The sequence below is a fragment of the Amblyraja radiata genome, chromosome 2, assembly GCF_010909765.2.
Source record: "Amblyraja radiata isolate CabotCenter1 chromosome 2, sAmbRad1.1.pri, whole genome shotgun sequence".
NCBI classification, from domain to species: domain Eukaryota; kingdom Metazoa; phylum Chordata; class Chondrichthyes; order Rajiformes; family Rajidae; genus Amblyraja; species Amblyraja radiata.
In genome coordinates, this window is record NC_045957.1 from 128768859 (window position 1) to 128796026 (window position 27168).

Consider the following 27168-nt stretch of genomic DNA (forward strand, 5'->3'; position numbering starts at 1 on the left):
CTCATTCTTGGGATCATTCTTGTAAACCCCTGGATCCTCTCCAGAGCCAGCACATCAATTCCTCAGATATAGTGTCCCAAATTGCTCACAATATTGAGCATTGAGTTTACTTTCTTTTCCACTGATTCGACTTGCAGATTAACATTTTGGGAATCATGCACCAGCACTCACAAGTCCCTTAGCGCCTCCGATTTCTGGATTCTCTCCCCATTTAGAAAATAGTCTATGCCTTTATTCCTACTACCAAAATGCATGACTCTACACTTTGCTACACTATATTCCATCTGCCACTTCTCTGCACACTCTCTTAACCTGTCCAAGTCCTTCTGCAGAATCCTTGTTTTCTCTACACTACCTGCCCCTCCACCTATTTTCGTATCATCCGCAAACTTTTCCACAAAGCCTTCAATCCCCTCGTCCAAATCATTGATGTACAACGTGAAGAGCAGCGGCCCCAGCACCGACACTTGAGGAACTCCACTAGTCACTGGCAGCCAAACAGAAAATCCCCCCTTTATTGCCACTCTTTGTCATCTGCCATCCAGCCAACCTGCTATCCATTCTAGTATCTGCCCCCAGGCATCTTACTTAGTAGCCTAGTGAAGCACCTTATCAAAGGCTTTCTGAAAATCTAAGTAAACAACCTCTACTGACTCTCCTTTGTCTGTCCTATTTACTTCTTTAAAGAATTCCAGCAAATTTGTCAAGCGAGACTTTCCCTTCACAAAGCCATGACTATTTTTTCATGAACTTCAAAGTACGCCGCAACCTCATCCTTTACAATAGACTCTAAGCTCTTACCAACCACTGAAATCAGTCGTATCGGCCTATAGTTTCCAATATTCTGTCTTACTCCCTTTTTGTGCAGCTGGATAATATTGGCAATTTTCCGATCATTTGGGACCGCTCCCAACTCTAGTGATTCTTGAAATATCACTGTCAATGCCTCCACAATCTCTACAGCCACCTTGTTCAGAACCCTAGGGTGCAGTCCATCCGGTCCAGGTGACTTATCCACCTTCAGCCTTTTAGCTTCCCATGCACCTTCTCCCTAGTAATAGCCACTCCACTAACTTCCACCCCGACTCTTGAATTTCAGGCGCGTTGCTGGTGTCTTCCACTGTGAAGACTGATGCAACTTCCCCTTTGCTCTACCTATTGTACTCGAGTTTGACTTGTTTGTATTTACATACAAGTATTATTTAATCTCAGGAAAGCAGCCAATATAATCAAGGGCTATTTACAGCCTTTGGGCAGAAGATGCAAACTTTTGAAAGGACATTCCATCAGACTCAGTAACAGCTGCTTCCTCGCTGTTATCAGACTACTGAATGGTCCTCTCCTAAGATAGGATGCAATTCTGATCTCCCAAAATAGCTCATTGTAGACCTTGCACTTTGTTATCTACACTCTCTCTAATGCTATATTCTGCAATCTGGTATTTTGCACTTTGTGGTGTATTTGTGCATGGCTCGATTGTATTGATATATTATGGGTTAACTTGATTGCATGCAAACAAAACTCTTCACTGTATCTAGGTACACAGGACAATGATTTTCCAATACCAGATTGGAAGTGTAAATGAATTGCTTCATATGATCATAAGACAGAAGAATTAGGCCATTCATCTGATTTGAGTCTGCTCCGGCATTCAATCAAGGCTGATCTAATTTTTCCTCTCAACCCCATTCTCCTCCCTTCTCCCCATCATCTTTGACAACGTTACTAATCAAGAATCTATCAATCTCCACTTTAAAAACATCCAATTACTTGCCCACCACAACCTGTGGGAATAAATTCCACAGATTCACCATCCTCCAGCTAAAGAAATTCCTCCTCATCTCCATTCTAAATATACATCCTGTTATTCTGAGTTTGTGCCCTCTGGTCCTAGACTTTATCTAGGACTACTTGGGCCTTGAATGTTGGCAAGGAGGGTGGACGGAGAGGTATTATACTCTTGGTTGTTTTACAACCACAGGAGAAGGGGACTGATTGGTGGAAATAGTAGAGTGAACCAGAGAGTCATAAAGGGAATGGTCTCTTCAGAATGATGTCAGCAGAGGAAAAGGTAAAATAATCTGGTGGTGAATCGCATTGAAAGTGGTTGAAATTACGAATGTTGACCTCAGACTTCATTAAGATGCGAACGTGGAGGGGAAACCCAAGGCTTTTTCGGAGAACTGATCATTTAGAATCAGAGGGAAAGATCAGAAGCAGATAATGAAAATATAGTGGATGTAGAACTGGGAAGAAAGATGGTGCCAGGGAAATGTGAAGGGGATAAATCACATGGGTATTAAAATTCATGGGGTTATTGGAGTCAAAATCCATTCCGATGTGGTTGAAGCTGAGGCCTTACCCAAGGGATGATTGCTTGGGATCAGGAAAGGACAGATCGGAAAGGAAAGTGAAAGAGAAAAAATGGCAGAGCTGGGAGCAGAGAATAGCGAATTCATTAAGGTCGGGATCTAGGAAACAAAGCCAAGGCCTCTGCTGAGAAGTCTGCATACGTCTTCCCAACTTCCCAGCCTAATTCTACTCCTATCCCTTATGAAGACACATCAACTGTTTAAGATCTCTAGCAATTGTTTTTTCCCCACCATGACTTCTGTCTGCCTTCAGGGTACCTCTGCATATAGATAAATGCTTGCTCAATTCATTTTGAGTTTAGAAGGTTCTTAATCTCATTCTGTTCTTCTTTACTACATTCGTGGCTATAATTTACTGATTTTTAAAACCCATCCACTCTTTGTGCATACCACTCTTTTCGGCAAAGGTGTATTGTGATGGCATTCTTCATTCAGGTTCCAATAAATAGGACAAAGCCGATTACGAATTATGTAGACTAACCAAAGTTTTCTGCTGCTGAAGCTCGACGTCTAACTTCTGGTTCTCAATGCTGTGGATATAAAGGCCAGCATTCCTTAAGCCTTTTGGACCCTTCTCTACCTGTCAATTACTTTAAAAATAGTAGCTTCAAATCCACAAGCTTCTTTGGGACCTACAATGTTCCCATCTTTTCACAACTGAAAAAATACTCTAGCCTTTTGATATCAAACCTCACACGAGCCTACAAGAAAATCCATCCACAGTTTCGATCAGAAACGTCACACAAAAAAATTTCTCCAGAGATACTGCCTGACCCGCTGGCCAATGATAGGTGGATAGGGGGTTTCTGCGGGAACAGACTGGATTCGAGGATGGTGTGCTGCCTTCCTGATGCCAGGATGTCACGGACAGAGTGCAGAAAATCCTCAATGGCGAAGGTGAACAGCCGGAAGTGGTAGTGCATGTCGGCACAAATGATGTCGGAAAGAAGGGAATGAATATTCTGCAGCGTGACTTTAGAGAGCTCGGAAAAATGCTGAAAAGCAGGACCTCCAGGGTTGTTATCTCCGGTTTGCTTCCAGTTCCTCGTGCTGGCGAGAGCAGGAACAGGGAGATACCGGACCTGAATGTGTGGCTGAGGAACTGATGCAGGGGGCAGGAATTTAGATTCTTAGATCACTGGGATCAGTTTTGGAATAAGGGGGAACTGTACAAAAACGACGGATTACACCTTAACAGGTGGGAGACCAGCATTCTGGCAGGCAGGTTTGTCACTACTACACGGGTGGTTTTAAACTGAATAAGGGGGGTGGGGTGTCAAATGGGATAGTCGAGGACGGAGTTAGAGGGAAAGATAGTAAACGGATGGTTAATGACCCCAGAATTAATGGGAACGGAAGCTCACAAAGGGATAGGAGTGTATGGCCAAGTGTAATAGGGATCGATGTGAAAGGTGAGGTGCGTAAGGAATTAAAAGTATTGTATATGAATGCGCGAAGTATAAGAAGTAAAGTAGATGAGCATGAGGCTCAGTTAGAGGTTGGTAGATATGACATTGTGGGGATTACTGAGATGTGGCTGCAGGAGGATCGGGCCTGGGAACTTAATATTCAGGGTTATACATCCTATAGAAAGGACAGGCAGGTGGGCAGAGGAGGGGGGTAGCTCTGCTGGTGAGGGATGGAATTCAGTCCCTTGCGAGGGAAGATATAGGGACTGACGAGGTAAGAGTCACTGTGGATTAAGTTGAGGAATTGTAAAGGCAAGAAGACACTAATTGGTGTTATGTACAGACCGCCAAATAGTAGCCCGGATGTAGGGTGCAAGTTGCAGCAGGAGTTAAAACTGGCATGTAACAAAGGTAATGCCACTGTGGTGATAGGGGATATCAATATGCAGGTAGACTGGGAAAATCAGGTTGGTTCAGGACCCCAAGAAAGAGAGTTTGTAGAATGCCTAGGGAGAATGCCTAGAATGCCCAGGGAGTTGTGAATTTATGGAATTCCCTGCCACAGAGGGCAGTGGAGGCCAAGTCACTGGATGGATTTAAGCGAGAGTTAGAGAGCTCTAGGGGCTAGTGGAGTCAAGGGATATGGGGAGAAGGCAGGCACGGGTTACTGATAGGGGATGATCAGCCATGATCACAATGAATGGTGGTGCTGGCTCGAAGGGCCGAATGGCCTCCTCCTGCACCTATTTTCTATGCTTCTATGAGAGGAGTGTTATCAAATTGAAGAATTGTAGCATTGGCATGTTGTTTACAAATCAAGTCTTCACCAAATAGGTCAAGATTCATCGGACATAATCTATCCATCACTAATTCATATTGGCTCTTAATATTCTTAACTCTAGATTCTAGGAAATCCCTGACAACAGGTGTTATGTTATAATTTCCTGGTTTCTCTCATAACTTCAAGGCATTACACAATTTTCTAATCCATCATTTGCGAATCAATCACAACACGTGACTGGCCAGAATTTGCTCCCGTAAAGGTGTCATTCCTTCTGGCCTTGTTTTCTCATTACTTTTAGTTATTTTTGTCACATTCATTTTGGTAGGTTCTCCACAGTAATTAATAATGCTAATTATTCAGATTTACTTTGTTTTGTAATTTACAATATCAGTTATCAGTTAAAAGGATTTGCATCGCTCTCTTCCCAATTGTAATTTTTTAAAAAATCAATTACGTTCCTTTTGTTAACGCCAACACTAATTGTCGAATTGTCGCCTTGTGTTCTTTGAATCTCAGTCATCATAATTTGTTAGCTTTTACATTTTTGCACACATTTTGTTTCAGCTTTACCTTGTGGTCGGTGGGGGCGCAGCAAGCCGGCAGCCCTGCCAGCAGCGTGTTAGTTCTTTCTACTTTTTTAGTTTTTTTAGTATGTCCTAATGTATGTTTTTAATTTTTCTTTGTACGTCTTGTAAGGGGGAAACCATTTTGGTCGTCTCCTCCATGGAGAGGCGACTTTTTCCATGTCGCCTCCCCCGTGGCCTAACATCGAGTATCGGTGCGGCCTTTCCCAGAGACGTGCCCGGGGCTTCACCCACGGGCGCAGCGTGGACTCTTTCGTCGCGGAGCGGGCGAGCCCTCGCCGGGGGTCGCCAGAGGGGAGCGCTCCGGTCGCTGGCCCACGGCAGCCTGAAGCCGCGATCTGCGGAGCTCCAGCTGGCGCAGCGTCCGCAGCCTGGGATCCCTCCTTGGGGACCCGGGAGGAGAAGAGCTCCGACCGCCGGCCCGCTGCCTACATCATCCAGAAGCTGTGAACTGCGGTGCTTCCGGCTGGCGCGGCGTCTGCTGCCTGGATCCCTCGTTGGGGACCCTGGAGGAGAAGAGCTCTGACCGCGGCCAACTTCTAACCGCGGGTGCGGCGTGGACTTACTATCAGGAGCGGGATCCCTCGCCGGGGACCCCTGGAGAGGAGCTCCGACTGCCGGTCCTGCGGTCTGCGGTGCTTCCGGCTGCGGGGACTTTAGATCTTTGACAGCCGGCCTGCGGCCTACACCAACCTGAAGCTGTGGTCTCCGATGGAGTAGCACCGATTCAGGACTTAACTGGACTTTACCTTGTCTACACATCTGGATGCCCGCAGCGGCAACTGCGGAGGGTTGAGGACTCGACCATGGGGGAAATGGAGGACGGGCCAAATTTTATGCCTTCCACCACAGTGATGAATGCTGTGGTGGATGTTTATGTTACATTTTTATTGTGATTTTGTGTGTTCTTTTTTTCATTGTACCGCTGCTGGCAAATTCATTTCACTTGCACTTTATGTGCAAGTGACGAATAAAACTAGAGTTACTGGTGCTGTTCATGCACTATATGTTATTAACTAAATCTGGCTCATTATTCATAGCTAATTGGATTACTTGGATAGGGAAGGAGTAAATGGTTACGGGCCTAATGGGCAAATGGGATTAGTGTAAAAATGCATCATATTCGGCATGGACAAGATGGGCTGAAGGGCCAATTTCTACGATAATTAATTCTGACTAATTCTAAATGTGACCGTTTCATTTTAATTCTGATATACTTTTGTAGGATCTTAACTGAACACTTATGAAATTCACTACTTCGTCAAGAACTTGTTCACTCGTTAAAATTATAAATATGAAACAAACCCAGCTCTGCATTATGCATCACAGCTGCTTATCATGGGGTTATATGCAATTTTAACTCACAACCAAGTCACTCAATTCTACCCATGTCTGCTTGCATCTCATTCCATCAGCAGTTTCCAATCTTCGGATCACAACCAATCTGAGATCACAAAGATCTTTAACAAGATATTATTATTTTTATTTAATTGTTCACATCTAGGATCGATGATTTACTGTCAATGGCATTTTCCTATTCAGTGGGGTGTTAAAATAATCCACTTACAGTATAAAGACTCAAAAGGCCATTGCAACACATACTTATCACACTTTGCTTGTGGCATTGTGGGATAACACAAATATTCCGGGGTTGTGGTAATGAAAAGGTTGGGAAGTGCTGCCTTATCATTGAAATGATTTCATTCTTAATAAGACTGCTCCTGTCACTTCACCGTTTTTCTCTAATTAGCTACTTCTCCTGTGGTTTTTAATTCCTTAAGGGAATTACATAAAGAAATAATCACTGAATTTTTTATTTGCCATTGCTTATCCTCTAATCGAATTCTGAAATCTAACTCTGCCGATATGTCTCTTGCTTCCAAATTAACTTTAAATTTAAAGACCCTAGGATCAGACCTAACCTCAATTTCAAACTAATTATGAAATTCCGTTATATTAATGATCAAAGAATCCTTTCCTGTAAAGTTACTAATTAAACTTCTCCAGAGATGCTGCCCGACCCGCTGAGTTACTCCAGCACTTGGGAGTCTATTTTGTAAAACCAGCATCTGCAGTTCCTGGTTTCCTCATATCAATAATTGATCTTTGATAGGTCAAAATGATTCCAAACAATAAAAGCTGACGAGACTGTATCCAGAAATGCTCAAGTACAAGGAAGATTTCCTCTCTCCAGCACGCTTACAGGGTCTGCCATCAACTGTATACTTTGCTCCCCAACACCTCATACTTGCCAGATGGTCCTGGGCTTGAGCTATGCTGTGAGAAAAGTAACTTTGTTATTGCAATTCTGATCCTCTCTAGACACTAACATTCTTAAGAAACCTCATGTTATAGAAAATCAAGTTATAAAAACAATTGTGTAAATGGGCATAAAGGGCATTAGGGGCTAGAATGTTTCAGACTTGCAAGAAAAAAGTTATTTCTACCACATATTTAAAAAATAAAGCTATTATAAAATTAAAATTAAAATAGCTACATCTACTTTTGTAACTGCACACTGAAAATATTAAAGACTGGATGTTACATTGTTTAACGGAGTATCATTGCAAAGGTGTCAATAGAAGCAATTCATGTCAATTTCAATGAAAACTTGCAATGAACTTTTTTTTCCTGGACTGTTTTATTTAAAGACAGTGTTTTATCTGTTTGCCAATTTGCAAAGCAACTCTTAAGTGGTTCCCTAGCTCTCAATAGAAATTGTGTTATAACCAATCTTGCCCACATAATACATATAGCGTTCCTCAAATCAAAATCACATTATATCTAATTTTCATTACAAAAATACATGTAATAGCAGAATTAGTTTATAAACAAAGCGCAAAGAGGCCCTTCGGTCCACCAAGTCCATGCCGACCACTGATCCCCGCACACTAACATTATCCTACATACTAAGGACAACTTTACATTTATACCAAGCCGATTAACCTACAAACCTGTACTCTTTGGAGCGTGGGAGGAAACCGAAGATCGCGGAGAAAACCCACGCAGGTCATGGGGAGAACATACAAACTCCGTACAGACAAGCACCCGTAATCAGGATCAAACCCAGGTCCCTGGCCCCGTAAGGCAGTAACTCTGCCGCTGTGCCACCACGCCCATATTATCTCTGCAATCAGGTTCATCCAACTTGTTATCCTTTATTCACATTTGTTTGCCAGGTACGTTTTCTCTAACGATAGCGATAGCTTTTAGATACCTCCTCCTTTTGCCCCATGATTCTTGTAGAGATGACGTGATTGCCATCTACCAGAAACACAGTTGTTCAGTATTTACAAAATTCTTATTTATGTTAACTCTCCAGACTAATCATCTAATATTTGTGCCATTCTTCCTATTTCCATAGAATCTCTAGTGCTTTTATATAACATAATTGTTTTTATATTTCTTGCTAGTTTACCCATGTAATCTATTTTCTATGATTTGTATTGATGATTAACTTTCAAAATGATGAGTGATTCATAACAAATTATGGGGAGAACAGCAACTCAATTTCAAATAATGAACATAAATCTGTCTCCTCAGATTCTGATGAACTTCTACCGCTGCACCATCGAGAGCATCCTTACCAATTGTATCACAGTATGGTATGGCAACTGCTCTGTCTCCGACCGGAAAGCACTGCAGAGGGTGGTGAAAATTGCCCAACGCATCACCGGTTCCTCACTCCCCTCCATTGAGTCTGTCCAAAGCAAGCGTTGTCTACGAAGGGCGCTCAGCATCGTCAAGGACTGCTCTCAACCCAACCACAGACTGTTTACCCTCCTACCATCCGGGAGGTGCTACAGGTCTCTCCGTTGCCGGACCAGCAAGTCCAGGAACAGCTTCTTCCCTGCGGCTGTTACATTACTCAACACTGTACCTCGGTGATTGCCAATCACCCCCCCCCCCCCCTCCCCGGACACTCCTTCCACCAGGAAAAAATATAATTGCACTACTATGACTGTATGCACGTAAATATATTTATTTATTGCTCATATTCTATGTCGCTCTTCTAGGGAGATGCTAACTGCATTTCGTTGTCTCTGTACTGTACACTGCACAATGACAATAAAGTTTGAATCTGAATCGGATAAATGCAAAGTGTAAGACACTGAAGCTGTTTTAACGAACATATTTCCACCTGTTAAGTCAATAAAGATAAGGCTATAAAGCCAGTAATAGTTAATCTATTAAGATGCGCAGAGCATACAACAGTCTTAAATTTGCTCCCTCCTTAGAAGTCATCGGCATCCACTGATTATTAAGAGAGAAATACAACTTCCAGATTCATGTCCTAAATCCAACACTCAGTGTCTGTATCTACTGTAAAATAATTGTTTATTAACTCTCTATCTATCTATATTTAAAACTCTGTGTGTGTCTGGCTGTGTGTGTTTCTGACTTGTGGCTGCCAGCCTTTGATTCGTTGCTACACTAACACCCGACCCACAAACGCCCTGATTTTTTCCATTTCGGTAGAGATTTCACTTTTCATTCCAAGTATCCACTCCTCATTAAATTTCGTCGTGTTTATGTACACTTTTTTAATAAAGTCCTTCTCCCCCCCCACTCACTCATTTTGTCGCCTCCTGCTGGCCAGCGACCATAACGGCTGCTGGCGCCCGCATCTCGCCTCAAAGACGCCATTTAAAAACAGCCGCACTGCTGATTCCTGAGCCGCTTGAGTTGGAGGATCACGTCTCCCGTGGGGGCTACGGGTAGGGAACGGCTGCGTTGGGGGAGCAGACCCAACGGGTCTGCAGTTGGTCTAGTAAACCATTAAAAGTCTATCACAATCACCTCCATTCTAGGAAAACATTCTAAGTCTCTACTGCGAAGGAAAGAACTACAGAAGAGTCTGAAGAAGGGTTTCGGCCCGAAACGTTGCCTATTTCCTTCGCTCCATAGATGCTGCTGCACCCGCTGAGTTTCTCCAGCTATTTTGTGTACCTTCAATTTTCCAGCATCTGCAGTTCCTTCTTAAACAGATAGTTCTCATTGTTTGGAGCCAGTTGCTATGCGACTATGAGGGCTGTACAGTTTGATCATAGATTTCAGTTGCTGTTTGGTTATGTAACAGAAGATTATTTTCCTAATATTGACATTAACAGATTTTTGGATAACTTGCTTCTACTTAATGGAAATGTTACATTAATTTCTGGGTAGGAAGCAGATACAGATAAATCAGCCAACACAGCAAAGATTCAGCTGGTCAAGTAACATTTGTAAAGAGGGAAAATGTTAATGCTTTAGGTCAACCTTTCATCTAATAATGTAAGCCAAGACTGTCATTGGAAGACCTGGGTGAAAAGAAATATTTCTTGTATTTTTCAACAAATTCAAAATATTTGTCAGGTACATGAAATTCACCTGTATGGAACGGAGGCACAAACATTTTTTAAAATAACCCAAAATATCCTTCCTCCACAGTTGCTGGCTGATCAAAGTATTCCAGCATTTTCTGTTTTATTTCAGATTTCCAGCATCTGCAACTTTTTGCTTTTGAATCGAAAACTCTCTCTTTTAAAAAGCAAATTAAAATAGTCACCAAAAATATCTGTAAGCAGTTTTCAGTCACATGTGCCTCTGTTCCTGGTGGCGAATTTCATACACCTGCCAGTAATTTTCTGAATCAATCACGACCATATGGCAGGAGAATTTTTTTTTAAACCAAGTCATCACAATGACAGGTTTAGCTCACATCAGGCTGCTGCCAGATATCCAAGATCCAAATTTCAGAACAGGTGGCAAAAGTGTCTTTGAAGGTCAATGTTAAACTAGCTGCAAAACACAATTGAGGACAGGTGGTACCATCAGGCATTATAGAGTATATTTCACCGTGAAAGTACACAACACAATGCTCAGCTCCTTTTGTCAAAGCATAGAATTACTCAAAACGGAAAAAAAAAAAAAATAGGAGCTCAATATAAAAATAAGCAGAGCTCAGCAACTGAGGCAGAGTTCTAATGAAGTGCTTCATTATTTGCAAACAAATTTTACATTTTAAAACCAGATTTACCGAAAAGTATATTTTTAAAGGTGCTGTAAGATAGTTTCCAGGCTACATCGTGGGAGCTAAATACCCTAAAATTAAAATATTAATGAGTGACAAGGAGTAATCAAGTTAGATTTAAGGAGGGCTGCATTGGGAGTGGAGGGCACAAGGAGGTCGGCACAACACCGAGGGAATTCTAGTCCTTTGGTCATACAGTTGTTGACACAGCTGCCTAAATACTTTGTCAGGGCTTACATGGAGGTGGTTACAGATGTGGAGAGCTGGGGGGAGCAACAATCTCGAAAGAAAGAGGCTATCTTAGATATCTGAGCGTGGAGAGCCAAATCTTGTCAACGGATGCAATGGAGATGGAAAATTGAGAGCAAGGGATAGTATTTTTGCTAGAGGCAGGGTGGGAGGTGGTATAATGTGTTAGGGAATCTGTGCACTATTTCATCCATGATTATTTAAATACAGATCTAACAGCATCGTGCGTTTCTTTTTTTACCTGATAGCACTGTGGTAATGATTTCAGAATGAAATAAAAGCAGATTCCTATCTTGCACGGCAACAGGTCCTGCCATTGAGGCTTTACAATCGATCTGCAAATAGGCAAGAATGAAATAAAATACAGATTACTTTGTGCAAAACCAAAGTGAAAGTTCAATGCAAGACTTTGGGACAGGTTGAGATTTTCCATTTTATTGGCCCATTCGTTACAAACACAGCCTTGGAGAAAAAATTATCAGCGGCAGAAATTGAAGAAGAGATTTTCACCTCGCAGGCTACCAGAACCACTGAATGAAAGTAGACAAAATGCTGGAGTAACTCAGCGGGACAGGCAGCATCTCTGGAGAGAAGGAATGGGTGAAGTTTCGGGTCGAGACCCTTCTTCAGTCTGATTTTCAATATGGAAGTGCACAGCAATTAAAGGATTTTTTCTAACCTACTCACTGGAAAGTGAGAAAGGGTACCACAAAGAATATGAGCAGGCAGGAAGAAGGTGGAAGGGCGAGGGAGGGAAAGCTAAGGGTGGGAGTCAAGAGCAGACAAATCACAGGAAGGGGCATGAGCACACGTGGGGTGTGAATGCACAAGTGAGGGGTTGCGCGGGCATCTGAGAGTGTGAGCACGAATGCAAGAGTACAAAACTCAGCATGCAGGACAGATAAAAATAAAACAAGAAAGCCCAAACAGTCTGGGTCATGCTCGTGGGGGAATGGGTAGCTGGTGACCAAGCAGGAGGAAGATGGTTTAGTGAGCTGTGCTGTGCAGCCATGGCCCCATAATCTGGGTCGGGGGTAGAGCAAGCAGGGGTGGAGTGGAGAAGGTAGAGATGTGCCAAGACCATAGAAGCATAGAATGAGGATGAGTAGAGGGAATTGAAAAATGCAAAAGTCGGCATGGTGATCCTCGTTTGTTTATTTATTTATTTATTAAAAAGTGTGCCAACCACACTGGTTTTCCCCCTCTCATTGCATGCTTCTGCATAATGTGTGTGCATGCATGAGCAAATCCCACACACATTCACATTAGGCACCGATCTAATTTTCTGTACCAGTCTTAGGAATTGCTTTAAATTTAATCAATCTGATTATGTGCCTCTCTGATAAAAGGCAGTATAGAGACAGCTCTATTCTCCGAAACAGATGATCAATTTACACATTTTCCTATTGACAACCGATTTCAAAATTCACAATGCACAACATTTCAGTGTTTTGGGAATGGTATTTTTTGTCATTTAAAAAGCTTTTTTTATCCATAGAACATTAAAATAAAATCCTATGTAGTTTTAATCTGGGAAATAAATAGCCATCAGTTATCAAGGCAGCTGCTCACCCTGCATATTCTACTATGCAAAAGGTCACATGGCCAACCTTTCTTCAGAGACCTGCATAGGTCTGACCCTGACAGCATGAATGATAGATAAGAACCAAGCATCAACACCAAATTTAATGTGGCCGCATTAAGAAGATTTCAAATAATTCTACATCCAACAATATGTTCTATGTTCATTTTACAAACTGTTTTTTTCTGAGGATCACCATATATATGCATAACATTTGAGGGATTGTGTTTTAATGTTGCAAAGGTTGAATAAAATCAACAGAAAACACTTCTGGATAGAAATACAGGCAGTATCACTTCCAAGCCCAATTCTATTCATTTTTTGGTCCAAATTCACAGATAAATTATCCATTTCAGTTCCAATGGAAATCTCCAAATTCTGGTAGATCCCACACTCAGGGATTCCTTCCCCTAACTTTATATTTATATCAAGATCTCATTGGGCACCAGTGGTTATATTTAAGAGCTTAAATAGAAACAAGGAACTGCAGATGCTGATTAACACACAAAATGACAAGTGGTGGTGTAACTCAGGAGGTCAGGCAGCATCACTGGAGAACATGGATAGGTAATGTTTCATGTTGAGACCTTTCTTCATACTCTGACTGAAGACAGATCTTGATCCAAAACATTACCTATCCATGTCACGTCCACTCACCCATAGATCCCAATATTCACCACTCCCTAGAGAGAGGGGGGCAGAGAGGAAGGGGAAGGGGGGAGGTGGGGGCAGAGAGGAAGGGCGGCAGAGAGGGAGGTGGGGCAGAGAGGGGGGGGGGGGCTGAGAGGGAGGCCCCCCTCTCCCCCTCACACACACAAACCACCCGCCCCCACAAACAGTGGGTCCCTTCTAATGCAAGCTGTCAAAAAGATATAAACAATGTTTTAATCCACAGCAGGGGGCGGGGCCAAGAGGCAGGTGGGCCTCGATTGGTGGGCATGTGGACATTGTGACGTCAGCAGCAGGTAAGCGGTGATTATTTTTTTTAAAGTGAGTTTTGTGAAGAATTTAATTCAAAATCTGGGGAAATAATTGACCGAATTTTGAGAGGAGTGCATTTCGGAAATCATAAGGTTTCCTACCGAGATATGTAAAAATCTCCCCGTTTTTGCGTTTGCTTTTCGAGGAGAGACGATTCAAAGGACACACACCACACACCAAACCCACACACAGAGTTTTAAAAGTATATAGAAGTAGGGCCAGGCTGTTTAGGCACTAAACATTTCTGAAATAGGCAGGTATACTACATTAAATGACCAAAGTTGCCTGGTTGCACATAACTGCCACCATTTTTTCAAATTATCTGGTGTTAAACTATGCTACCGTTGTGAAAAACTTCTTTCTACCCCAGCTGAGGTCACTGGTGCATACCTGAAACAAGCTACAGACTCTACATTCATGTCAATATCTTGTGCATTACAACTACCTTTGAGAACTTTAGCTATGTTTTGTATTTCTTCAAGATCTGTGTTAGCTAAAATCACCCTCTCATATTTTCCTTGTATGTCTTCACCTACATCGCCAGGAACTTTAACTACAAAGTACAGCAAGTGAAGATGTAAACAACTGAGCAATAGTTCAGCTCTTTGTCTTCTCCAATACTTCCGATCTCAATAAATACTCCTTTGATAGTTGACCTGCCCAGTGTAGCAATGATCACATTGGCAACAAATCTCCCCACAGCATCAATTATCTAGTCTATTGAGATCTATATTTTGTTGCATGCAACTTCATCTCTAATTTTCTGCACAACAATGTTGAAGTTGCTGTCAACATATTTTTTCCGTAATGATGACTCGCTTGGTATAGGTGAAGAAATGTTCCTTCTGATGTAGGTGACTCTCAGTTTTGCAGGGTACATCAGTCCATATCTCAAATTTGGTATCTTCTTAAGGATTCCTTTTGTCTCATTGAAAAGCGCTCTCCTCTTAACGACCTCTACAGGATAATCTCTGAATATACTGATCCTGTCGCCTTCGAATGAAAGATTTCTGTTGCCAGCAATTTTTGTCATGATGTCATCCAAAACATGGTCGTATTGCACCTTCAGTATCAGTTGTCTTGGTGGGGGGGGGGGGGGGGCGGGCGCTAGCACTCGGACGAGGTCTCAGTGCTCTGTGTGCCCGACCTAATAGAGGCCTTTAATCTAAATTTAAAACTTTTTGTAATAAATCTGCAGCAAAGTCACGGAGGTTTTTATTTCCCTCTTTGCCCTCTTTAACACCAACAATTCTTAGATTCTGGCATTTCTGACGTCTCTCCAAGTCAATACATTTTTCAGTCACTTTATTCAATAAGTCTGTTAAACGCCTAGTCTCGGAGAGAATTCCTTTTGTAGTTTCAGCATGTATCGGCAATTGACTAATTCAGCTATGTCTGCTGCGTGCTGATTTACTGTATCGATAATGGGATCCAACCTAGAGTTAAAGTTAGATTCCATCAGATTAAGTTTAACATTCTTCCATTTGTTTATTAAATTTTTCAGACATTTCTACCTTCCAGATTGACAATTCTTCTCGAACAGTCTGAACAGAAGCAGAGATTTCTTCTTTAAAATTTTTCAGTTCTTCTTTAAAGTTCATTTCTTCTTTAACATTTTTCAGTTCTTCTCTTATACTTGAGATTTCTCTTGAAATAAAAGTACGAAGGTCCAACATTTCAACTTTTTTAGTCTTTGTCTTCTGGACCCGTTTTGAAACCTCCTCCTGGGACGACGCTGAAATTGAGCCCGAGGCTTCAGTCAGGCCTACTTCTTCCACCGGTGGTTTAGTCCTACCGAGTTTCCTTGCCTGCCCTTTTGGGGGAATACGTTGTATCGACATTAAACCACCGGAGTCGCGGTCTGATGACGTCACTCTCACCCGCAACACAAGCTGCCGGTGAGTTCTCAACAGGTCAGTCCCGTTTTTTCTCCCGGTTTTCTTCGGATTTAGCGTGGAGCTAGCTGGCGCGTGCCTCTACTCCAGCATAGCGCCACCGGAAGTGAACGAGTTCTACTGCAGTTTCGATAAACAGAAACTTAACCCTGGTAACCCCAACCAACACTTCACACCTACTTAAAGCATGACTCCAGTTTGCAAAGACTGGATCCTTTCCCAAGTACCCCTCTCCAATCACCACTAAACACCCACTTACAGCCGGGTTTCGACCCGGTGGTGTAAATGTTCTTGCAAGTTACGGTAAAACGGCAAAAAAAGGCTGATTTAGGCACTCAATCGTGAAAAAGGCATTATCTTCCTGAAATCATCCAAAAAGGTATGAAAAGGCACATGGCATTTATGGCAAAATCCTGGCTCTAGTTATAAGGATAAGGATTATCCTCATTACATCCACTTACTTTGGTTCTCACATTTTTTACTCATCTAATCATTTACTTTGCGCCAGGAATATGTACTACTTTTACCCAGATAAGATTTTAATCTTTAAAGTGAGATGACTCAGCAAAAATAATTTAAGGGGAGGTGACGTTTATGAGGATTTCTGATAGGCACATGACTATGCAGAAGATGGATCATGTGCAGGCAGATGAGATTGGTTTATCTTAGCATCTTGTCCAGCGCAAGCATTGTCGGGCAAAGGGCATGTTCCTGTGCTGTACTGGTCTGTGTTCTAACCAGGTAAATTCACAAGAAGCGCCAGTGGGCTATTAACTCGTGGACAACAGAAGTGGTATAGAGTCATAGAGTGATACAGCGTTGAAACAGGACCTTTGACCCGACTTACCCACACCGGCCAACATGTCCCAGCTACACAAGTCCCACCTTCTGCGTTTGGCCTGTATAGCTCCAAACCTGTCCAATCGGCTTGTACTCGCTAGAATTTAGAAGATTGAGGGGGGATCTTATAGAAACTTACAAAATTCTTAAGGGGTTGGACAGGCTAGATGCAGGAAGATTGTTCCAGATGTTGGGGAAGTCCAGGACAAGGGGTCACAGTTTAAGGATAAGGGGGAAGTCTTTTAGGACTGAGATGAGGAAAACATTTTTCACACAGAGAGTGGTGAATCTCTGGAATTCTCTGCCACAGAAGGTAGTTGAGGCCAGTTCATTGGCTATATTTAAGAGGGAGTTAGATGTGGCCCTTATGGCTAAAGGGATCAGGGGCTATGGAGAGAAGGCAGGTACAGGATACCGAGTTGGATGATCAGCCATGATCATATTGAATGGCGGTGCAGGCTCGAATGGCCTACTCCTGCACCTATTTTCTATGTTTCTATGTAATCCATGTACCTGTCTAACTGTTTCTTAAATGTTGGGATAGTCTCTGCCTCAGCTAGCTCCTCTGGCAGCTTGTTCCATACGCCCACCATCCTTTGTGTGAAAAAGTTACCCCTCAGAATCCTATTAAATCTTTTCCCATTCACCTTAAACCAATGTCCTCGATTCGCCTACTCTAGGACTGTGCAACTACCCAATGTATTCCTCATGATTTTATACACCTCTATAAGATCACCCCTCATCCTGCTGTGCCCCAAGGAATAGTCCCAGTCTACTCAACCTCTCCCTATAGCTCACACCCTCTAGTCCTGACAACATCCTCGTAAATGAAAACAGAACATCTCACATAGCACCTGAGGAGATCTGCCATATGGAGAATAACGTGACAAGGAAAAGTCACGATAAAGACAAGGTGAAAATGATACTAACCAGAAGGGTTTTTGTCAATCAATATTCTAATTTATCAAGATCATTTAATTATACATTTACCAAAAACTATTATAGTCACAACTCCAGAAATGATATCAGAACACCTGCAAAGCACTGAAAAAGATACATATTTATCTTTAATCTTTAATTTCAGTTACGAATAACTAATATTGTCATACAATAACATAACAGTCAAATATTAGAATTGGTCTATATCAAGCTACCTCTCATTTTTCTCAGGAACGCCAGCTTTTCCTTCATCTGCAGTCTTACCACTCGTTTTCTTCTTTTTCTCTCGCTTCTTTTTGCTTAGTAGGTCATCCTGAAAAGGAAGGAAAAATAAGGTTACAATGACTGCAAAATGAGTTGTGGTCAATGGTTTCTTTATTGTCACGTGTACCAGGTGCAGTGAAATACATTTTTTGTAAACAGATCTGCAAGACTATCCCCGTACATAAGCACAATCACCCCAGTTAGTGCAGTACGCACTGAGCTGCCCACCGAGTTCATATGCAAGAGGTGCCATTTGGCACCATTTTACAGTCCCAGCTGCAGCTGGCCAAAGTTATTTGCAGTCTACCTCTTAATGTATCTGAATAAAAGTATCAACAACTTCTTTGAGAAAATGAGGTTTGCATCAAAGAAAATCCAGAATAATTTGCTGCCATATCAAATTCAGTGTCACAAATGATTAAAGACCATCTCTGACAACCACGTATACTTCCACATCAATGTCATCTAAAAGTTAAAACTATTCAGCTCACTTTGCTTAATGGCCTGGGATATTATAGGAGGGCAGGACAGGATTGAGGGATGGGCAAGACTGGAGGATCGTCCATTGAGGGTGTATGGATAGAATTAAGAGGTGAACAGTTCGATGGGATTGTTTTACTAGCCCCCTCCCCCCCCTCTCTCTTCCCCTCACCCTCTCTCCTCCCCTCTCCCACCTCTCTTCTCCCCTCCCCTGCTTCCCCTCTCCCCTACCCCTCTCTCCCCCTCTACCAACCCCCTTCCCCGTCTCTCCCTTCACCCTCCCTGCACTCCTCCCCTCCCCATCCTCATCCCCTCCCCTCTCCTCCCCCTGCCCACTCTCTCCCCTCCCAACTCCCTCCCCCCCACTCCTCGCCCCTTTCCTCACCCCTCTCCTCCCCCATTCCCTATTCTCCTCACCCCTCTCTCACCACTCTCTCCTCACCCTATCTCCTCCCCCTCTCCACCTCCCTCCCCAATATTCCCCTTCTCTCCCCCCTCTGCCCCCCCCCACCCATCTCTCCCTTCCCCTACCCCTCTCCCCCACACCCACCTCTCCCTTCCCCACCCCTCTCCCACTCCCTCCCCCACCACTCTCACATCCCCCGCTCCTCCCCTTCCCGAACCCCCCGCTCCTCCCCTTCCCGATCCCCCCGCTCCTCCCCTTCCCGATCCCCCCGCTCTCCCCCCTCCCCCCATATTAAATTTTTTACAACACCAGCATAATCCATTTTACGTTGACATCAACTTACCAATTGCTTCTCAAAGTAAATGGACCAAACCACAGCATAATGGCCCACAGTCAGAATAATGAAAAGCAACAATGAAAGTTCCACATTACTCATCTTCCTCACTCTACGATAGTAGAAAACTGGCTGTCGCCAATCTGGCAGTCCATGTTCCAAAACCTCATTATACCTGCAATCAGCAAATATAATACATACCAAATATGAAATAGTTGCCAAAAGGTCATATATATTAAAAAGTTATTCTACATACCACAATGAAATCAAATTGGAACATCATTAAAACTACTAAAAAACTTTCCAGATATTGTTCTCCAGCTTTTCTTTGAACCAACAATTAGTCACCAATGCCACTGAAAATATTAGTTACATTAATTATTGCTTATCGTTGACATTTTTATAAAAATAATAAGCTAATTCACGCATAACACTTACATTCTCAATTAATGCTGAGGACAAAAGAGATTACAGATGCTGGAATTTGGACAAGAAACAAAATGCTGGAAGAACTCCAGGTTAAGCAGCATCTGTGGAGGCAAGGGGTCAAAGCCAACATTTAAGCTTAACTTGAAATAATGGCATATCTTTTGCCTCCACTAATTTGCCAGTTAGTCCAGTGTATCGTTTCTTGTTTCTCGTTTCATTCTGTGGAGTACAACCTTTATTTCAAAATGAGGAACAGACTAAATATAGCTCAATTTGCTGTGCATTTGGAATGCAGCACAATACTATATAGTCTTCACTCATGCATAAGCACAAATATGCTATTTTTGTGAATGGCAAAATCTGCATCTGCATTTGATTATACGAAATATCTTATTCACGAGCACAAATTGTTAAAATGAGTATATAACACATACATTATCTGGAAGGTAGTTCTCTATTTACATATTTATCAATTATTACAGAAGAGACGTTTGTTTTTTTAAATCTAATTCCGAAACAGTCAAAAGAGAAAAAAATATCTAGATATCCATGACATTGTTCAAGGTCAATGGGGCAATAACAATTCTACTATTATAGGTAATTTGCAAGACTGTGCAATGCAATATACATGATCAACCACAACAAAATAATACTCTTCTTGTGACTTGCATCCTCGGTGTTCATTATTTATATGACCCACATTATCTTCAATTATCAGTGTATATCTGCTCTAAAAAACAAAGCTTTACTTGGACCATTGGACAAAGCACACAACTAAGCCATTATAGGGCATTATAGGGTATTGTTGGATTTCAAGTCTTGTTGGTCAATCCAACTAAAGTTTCCATTGGAGGCAATTGGTGAAGCTATCAACTAAACATGCAAAACACAGGAGTGAGAAAGCACAATTTATTTTTCACTTCCACTGGAAGAGACCATAAATAGGCAAATTTTGTTGGTGCATAATGGCCAAGGCTTGCTGTAGCAGCAAATGGTGAGATTCATGGCACTCAGTGTATTTAACGCAACTGGCAAAAATACTCATTAAACTTGCAAGAAAAGTAATGCGTCACACCCATACTTCACATCCCATATGGGATTCCCACCGCATACCTAACCCTGTCTGTAGCCAAGTGTTAACCTTTGGACAAAGGGTTTAGATGAGTGGAATTTGTCAATGTACTTCCAAGAGAGTTTTTTTGGATACAATATGAAGGTAGGATGATCAGCAAAGGGGTGTACCGACTTTTCTTAGGAAGCATACAAGGTACAAGGAACTACAATCAGGGAGGCAAAAAGCCACCATGAAATATCCTTAGCAGGTAAGATTATGGAGAATCGACAATTTTTCCAAGTTTATTAGGAACAAGTCGTCAAGTGTGTTTATTGTCATATGTCCCAGATAGGACAATGAAATTCTTGCTTTGCAACAGCACAACGGAATATAGTAGGCATGAACACAAAACATATCATATCAGTGAGTCCATATACCATTATATAAATATATTCACACATCAATAAATAAGCAGATAAAGTGCAAATAAACAGATAATGGGCTATTAATGTTCAGAGATTTGTTTCAGTTGAGCTTAATAGCCTGAAGGCTGTGGGGAAGTAGCTATTTCTGAACCTGGACGTTGCAGTCTTCAGGCTCTTGTACCTTCTACTTGAAGGTAGCGGGGAGATGAGTGTGTGGCCAGGATGGTGTGGGTCCTTGATGATGCTGCCAGCTTTTTTGAGGCAGCGACTGCGATAGATCCCCTCGATGGTAGGGAGGTCAGAGCCGATAATGGTCTGGGCAGTGTTTACTACTATTTGTAGTCTTTTCCGCTCCTGGGCACTCATGTTGCCGAACCAAGCCACGATGCAACCGGTCAGCATGCTCTCTACCGTGCACCTGTAGAAGTTAGAGAGAGTCCTCCTTGACATACCGACTCTCTGTAATCTTCTCAGGAAGAAAGCAAATCATAAAAGGGTGGTTTCCCCTGGGAACTAAATGGGTAATCAAGTTGTTCCATTTCATTAAACCCTGTCATTGTTGCATGATAACCTTGAAGATTTCAAAAGACCCTTTTATTGCATCCTTAATAATAGCTTCTAATATTTCACGATTGATAGTCAAACAAGTTTCCTGCCCCTTTAGGATATGTTTGAATAAGATTGCCCCTTTTTTGTGAACACCAAGGGCTTGACAAAGATATTAAATGATTTTTTTGCATCATTCTGCACCGAGGTAGAAACTGCAAAGAAACCCATGGTAACAGATGGGCTAATTAAAAAAAAGATAGAAGAAACTTGTAAAAATCCCAATCACAAGGGAAAAAGGCTTAGAGAATCTTACAGGGCTAAAGGCAGACAAATCATTTAATGACCTGCACCCGAGGGTTTTCAAATGGCTGCAGCGATAGTGGAGATATTGGTTGACATTTTTCAAAATTCAGTCAATAGACAATAGGTGCAGTAGCAGGCCATTTGACCCTTCGAGCCAGCACCGCCATTCAATGTGATCATGGCTGATCATCCCCAATCAGTACCCCGTTCCTGCCTTCTCCCCATATCCCCTGACTCTGCTATTTTTTAAGAGCCCTATCTAGCTCTCTCTTGAAAGCATCCAGAGAACCTGCCTCCACCGCACTCTGAGGCAGAGAATTCCACAGACTCGCCACTCTCTGTGAGAAAAAGTCATTCATCGTCTCTGTCCTAAATGGCTTACTCCTTATTCTTAAACTGTGGCCCCTGGCTCTGGACTCCCCCAACATCAGGAACCTGTTTCCTGCCTCTAGCGTGTCCAAGCGCTGGAGTAACTCAGCGGGTCAGGCTGCACCTCTGGAGAGCATGGATAGGTGACATTTCGGCACGGGACCCTTCTGCAGACTCGTTATCCAGAGATGCTGCCTGACCCGTTGAGTTACTCCAGAACTTTGCCTTTTTATTGTTAACCAGCATCTGCAGTACTTGTATCCAGGCAGTATTCGAGCTTAGCTCACCCATTAATGTGATTGTGGCTGATTTCTGATCTATACTGGCCTCAACTCCTCTTCCATGACATTTCTACATACCTCTTTCACTGAATCTATCAAATATACATCCACCGCCACTTTAAATACTTTAAATGAGACGGCTTCCACCAGGTCGTGTCTCCCTAACTTGGTTGAGGTTTTTTTTTTTTGAGGTGGTGACAAAGGAGATTGATGAAGGTAAGGCAGTAGATGTTGTATACATGGATTTTAGTAAGGGTTTTTATAAGGTCCCTCATGGTAGACTTATCCAGAAGATTAAGTTGTGCGGAATTCACCATGACTTGGTCGTATAGATTCAGAACTGTGAATGTGCAGAGGGATCATTGCTCACAGTAGACAGGGTGGTAAAGGCAGCACATGGTATGCTTGCCTTCATAGCTAGGGGAATTGAGTACAAGAGTCAGGAAGTCATGGTGTAGCTCTGTAGGACTTTGGTTAGGCAGGATTTGGAATATTGCATCCATTTCTCATCACCCCATTACAAGGAAGCATTTGAGAGGGTGTAGAGGGAGTTTACCAGAATGCTGCCTGGATTAGAGGGTGTCAGCTAAAGTGAGAGGGTGGATAGATTAAGGGAGCTTGAGAAGGTAGATGTCAGGATGTTTTTTTCTTGTAGAAGAACCTGGAACAAGGGGATATAACTACAAGATAAGCAGTCGGTCATTTAAAACTCTGGTATGTAGAAATTCAGTCTCACAGAAGATGGCGAGTCTATAGATTTCTCTGCCCTAGAACATAAAACAGTACAGCACAGGAATGGGGCCTTGGCCCACAATGTATCAAACATGATGCCTGGCTGAACTGATCTCATCTATCTGCACATGATCTATATCTCTCTATTTCCTGCACTTCCATGTGCCCATCCAAAAGCATCTTAAACGCCACTATCATATCTGCCTGTTCCACCACGTCCGATAACACATTCCAGGCCCCCACCACTCTCAGTGTCAAAAGCTTGCCCCGCGCATCACCATTAAACTTGTCCTCTCTCATCATATAGCTATGCATTCTAGTGTTATACATTTCCACCATGGCAAAGAGGATTTGACTACCCTGTCTCTCTCAAAATTGTATATATCAAGTCTCCCCTCAACCTCTGACATCCAGAGAAAACAATCAAAGTTGAAAGCTGATAAAGCAGCTGATATTTTAAGTCCCTGTTTTTTAAAACACCTACCACAGAGAGCAAAACAAAGTCAGATTTTCCAAAAGACCTTACAAAAGGAATATGAAAGAAATATGGAGAGAAGGAATGGGTGATGTTTTGGGTTAAGGCCCTTCTTCAGACTGAGTCGGGGAGAGGGAGACAGAGATATGGAAGGGTAAGGCATGAAAACAAGAGATTAAAGGGGACAAAGATCAAGGAAAATGTAGAATGGATCAGTGTTCACTGAGGGGAAGTTGCCAACGAGGCATACAATCAGTAAAATTTAATCAGGAGGACAGTGAAGGGTTGGGGGAGGGATGGTGAGCAAGGGAAAGCAAGAGTTACTTGAAGTTAGAGAAGTCCAATATTCATACCGCTGGGTTGTAAGCTGCCCAAGGGAAATATGAGGTGCTGCTCCTCCAATTTGCATTGGGCCTCACTCCAGTGGAGGAGTCCCAGGACAGAAAGATCAGTATGGGAATGGGAAATCACGTAGACCTAGACGAACTGAGTGGAAGTGTTCAGCGAAACGATCGCCAAGCCTACACTTTGTCTCCTTATATAGGAGTCCACGCCTGGTTCAACGGATACAATAGATGAGGTTGGAGGAGGTGCAAGTGAACCTCTGCCTCACGTGAAAGGATTGTCGGGGTAGGCAGTAAGCCTCGAGTCTGCTTTGCCATTCAATATCATAGCTGATCCATCGTTAACTTCAGCTTTACATTCCCGCATTCTACACTACACCCCTGGACTTCCTTGTAATTCAATACCCGTCAATCTCCACTTTGCAATGAACGTCTCTGCCTCAAACTCCTGGGTAAAACATCTCAAAAATCTACAACTCTGAAAATAAATGCCTCATCGGCATCTGAAATAAGCTGCCCTACATTCTACATAACCTCACTGGGTCAATTCTGTAACCACCCAGTCAATCCTCCCCAGAAACTTATGTTTCAAATACAATACACATTATTTTAAACTCCAAATGAGTATACGTCCAACCCATTCTTACGACATTTCTCTACCTTCCTTATATACAGAGGGATACCAAATCTACATGCAATACACCAGGTGCTATCTCAGTGAGAGTTTGCACCAAACTTACCTACTTTTACACTCCATACATCCTGCAATAATAGTCAGCCTTCCATGATGCTTTCCATTTGCTTTCCCTACCGGCGTACTAATATGATTAGAATTCACAGATGGGATGATCATGTGCAGAGCATTGGGGAATAGATAGCTGCAATATTTAGTAAACTAGGAATAAGGCATGCTGATTGGAATAAAGATCTCCAGCATGATCTTGAAGGTATCTCCCTTGTCTATAAATAGGTACCAGGAATATTAGAGAGGATGGTTTTTCCATAGCTTTCGGTCAAATCATGCATAGTAGCATTAATCTGTGCTAGCCCCATGAATGTATTCAGAAAAACAAGAGGCTGTTTAATCAATGTTGATCGATGAGGGTAGGGCAGTGGATACTGTCTACATGAATTTTAGTAAGGCATTTGATTAAGTCCCCTATGGTAGTCCAATCCGGAAGATTAAAAGCACAGAATTAACAGTGAATTTGTCATATGGGTTCAGAACTGGCTTACTGATAGAAGACAGAGGGCTGCGGTGCAAGGACAATATTCAAGCTGGAGGTCAGTGACCAGTGGAGTTCCGCAGGGACCCCGGTGCTGGGACCCCTGCCGTATGAGATATATATAGGCGACTTGGACATAAATATAGATAGATTGGTCAGTACATTTGCAAATGACACCAAGATTGCTAGGGTCGTAGACTATGAGGAAGGCTGTTAAGGTATACAGCGGGATATAGATTAGTTACAGAAATGGGTAGAGAAGTAGCAGATGGTTTAATCTGAGCAATTGGAATGCAAGGAGAATGTATACAATTAATGGCATGACCCTTAACAGCATTGATCCAGCTTTACAGGACTTTGGTTAGGCTTCATTTTGAGAATTGTGCATACTCTAGGTCGCCTCATTACAGCAACGATGTGGAGGCTTTGGAAAGGGTTTAGAGGAGGTTTAGCAGAATGATACCTGGATTGGAGGGTATTAACTACAGGGAGAGGCTGGACAGACTTGAATTGTTTTCTATGGAATGCCGGTGGCTGCCAACAGTCCAGATTGGTCAGAATCCTGTTCCCAGGATGGAAAAAAAATCAAATACCAGAGGTGCTTTCTGGTGAGGAGCAAAGTTTAAAGAAGATGTGCAGGGCGACTCTTTCCACACAGCGAATGGTGAGTGCCTGGAACATGCTGCCGGGTCTGGTAACCGACTCAGTTGCTATAGTGGCATTTAAGAGACGTTTGGATAGGAATATGGATATGCAGGGAATTAATGGATATGGATGATGAGGAGGCAGGTAAGAGATGGTATTGGTATCATGGTCAACATTGACATTGTGGACTGAAGGGCCTGTTCTTGTACTGTACTGGTCCACATTCTGGTCCGATGACAGCAACCTTGGAATCAAGGGAATCCAGACATCCTGTTATCTTTGATGCCAAGGATGTTAAGAGAAATCTCATCCAAACTGAAAGTGGGAGGTCAGATAAATTAGACACAGCCTCATCGTGTGCAACTTCCCTTCCTTCTTATCACAACCCCTTTTGCTCGTCAAGATTTAAAAGGAACACACGGGACAACTTTTTCCACAGAGTGGTACATTTATGGAATAAACTGTCAGAGGATGCAGTTGAGGCAGGTACAATACCATTTAAAAAACATTTGGACAGGTACATAGATAGGAAAGGTTTAGCAGGAGGTACACAAAAATGCTGGAGAAACTCAGCGGGTGCAGCAGCATCTATGGAGCGAAGGAATGGTTCAGCAGGATGTGGGGCAAACTCCAGAAAATATATAGATGGCTATCTTGGTCAGCATGGAGAGTTAGGCCAAAGGGCCCATTTCCGTGCTCCACGGCAATATGTCACAAATTTCTAGTCTTTATCTTTCCGCCCGTAACATTCTCCCTAAATCCAGACTCAAAAGACCGAGACTTTTTTGTGTTTCAAAGAGATTACTTTTCTTTTTACCTTGCAATAAATAAAGGCATGGTCTGCCCAATCACCACAGACAAGACAGATTACCCATCCAAAGATTCAGTATGACGAACCTTTGCTGTGTTTCCTCTAAGGCACAATCTTTTTAGGCAAAGAACCAAAAATTAGACACAAGCTACCAAAGCCCTATATGATTGTATTAATAAATCTTATTAATTTCACCGTAACTGAATTTGCTACCACAGAAAATTGGTGACCAACAGCAGAAGTAACCTTCTCCACTTCTCTTTCAGTATCTTATTTGGAATCAAATTCATCCTCCTCTCCACTATTTGCCAATTCGTCTATCACATTAATCATTTTGTTTATTTTATGCTCCATATGCCCTCAATCTGCGATTAAGAGTGCTTCCGGCAACTT

At 42.5% G+C, this 27168-nt stretch overlaps 1 protein-coding gene across 1 annotated transcript in view; it reads right to left on the reverse strand.

The window, feature by feature from the left end:
• Nucleotides 1-27168, reverse strand: part of dnajc1 (DnaJ heat shock protein family (Hsp40) member C1) — a 115071-nt gene that overhangs the window by 60474 nt on the left and 27429 nt on the right. The window contains exons 4-6 of the mRNA XM_033015510.1: nt 19142-19307; nt 17864-17961; nt 11653-11746 (exon numbers count right to left, since the gene is read on the reverse strand). Of these exons, the coding sequence (XP_032871401.1) occupies nt 11653-11746; nt 17864-17961; nt 19142-19307 (358 nt within the window). The remainder of the gene's footprint in view (nt 1-11652; nt 11747-17863; nt 17962-19141; nt 19308-27168) is intronic.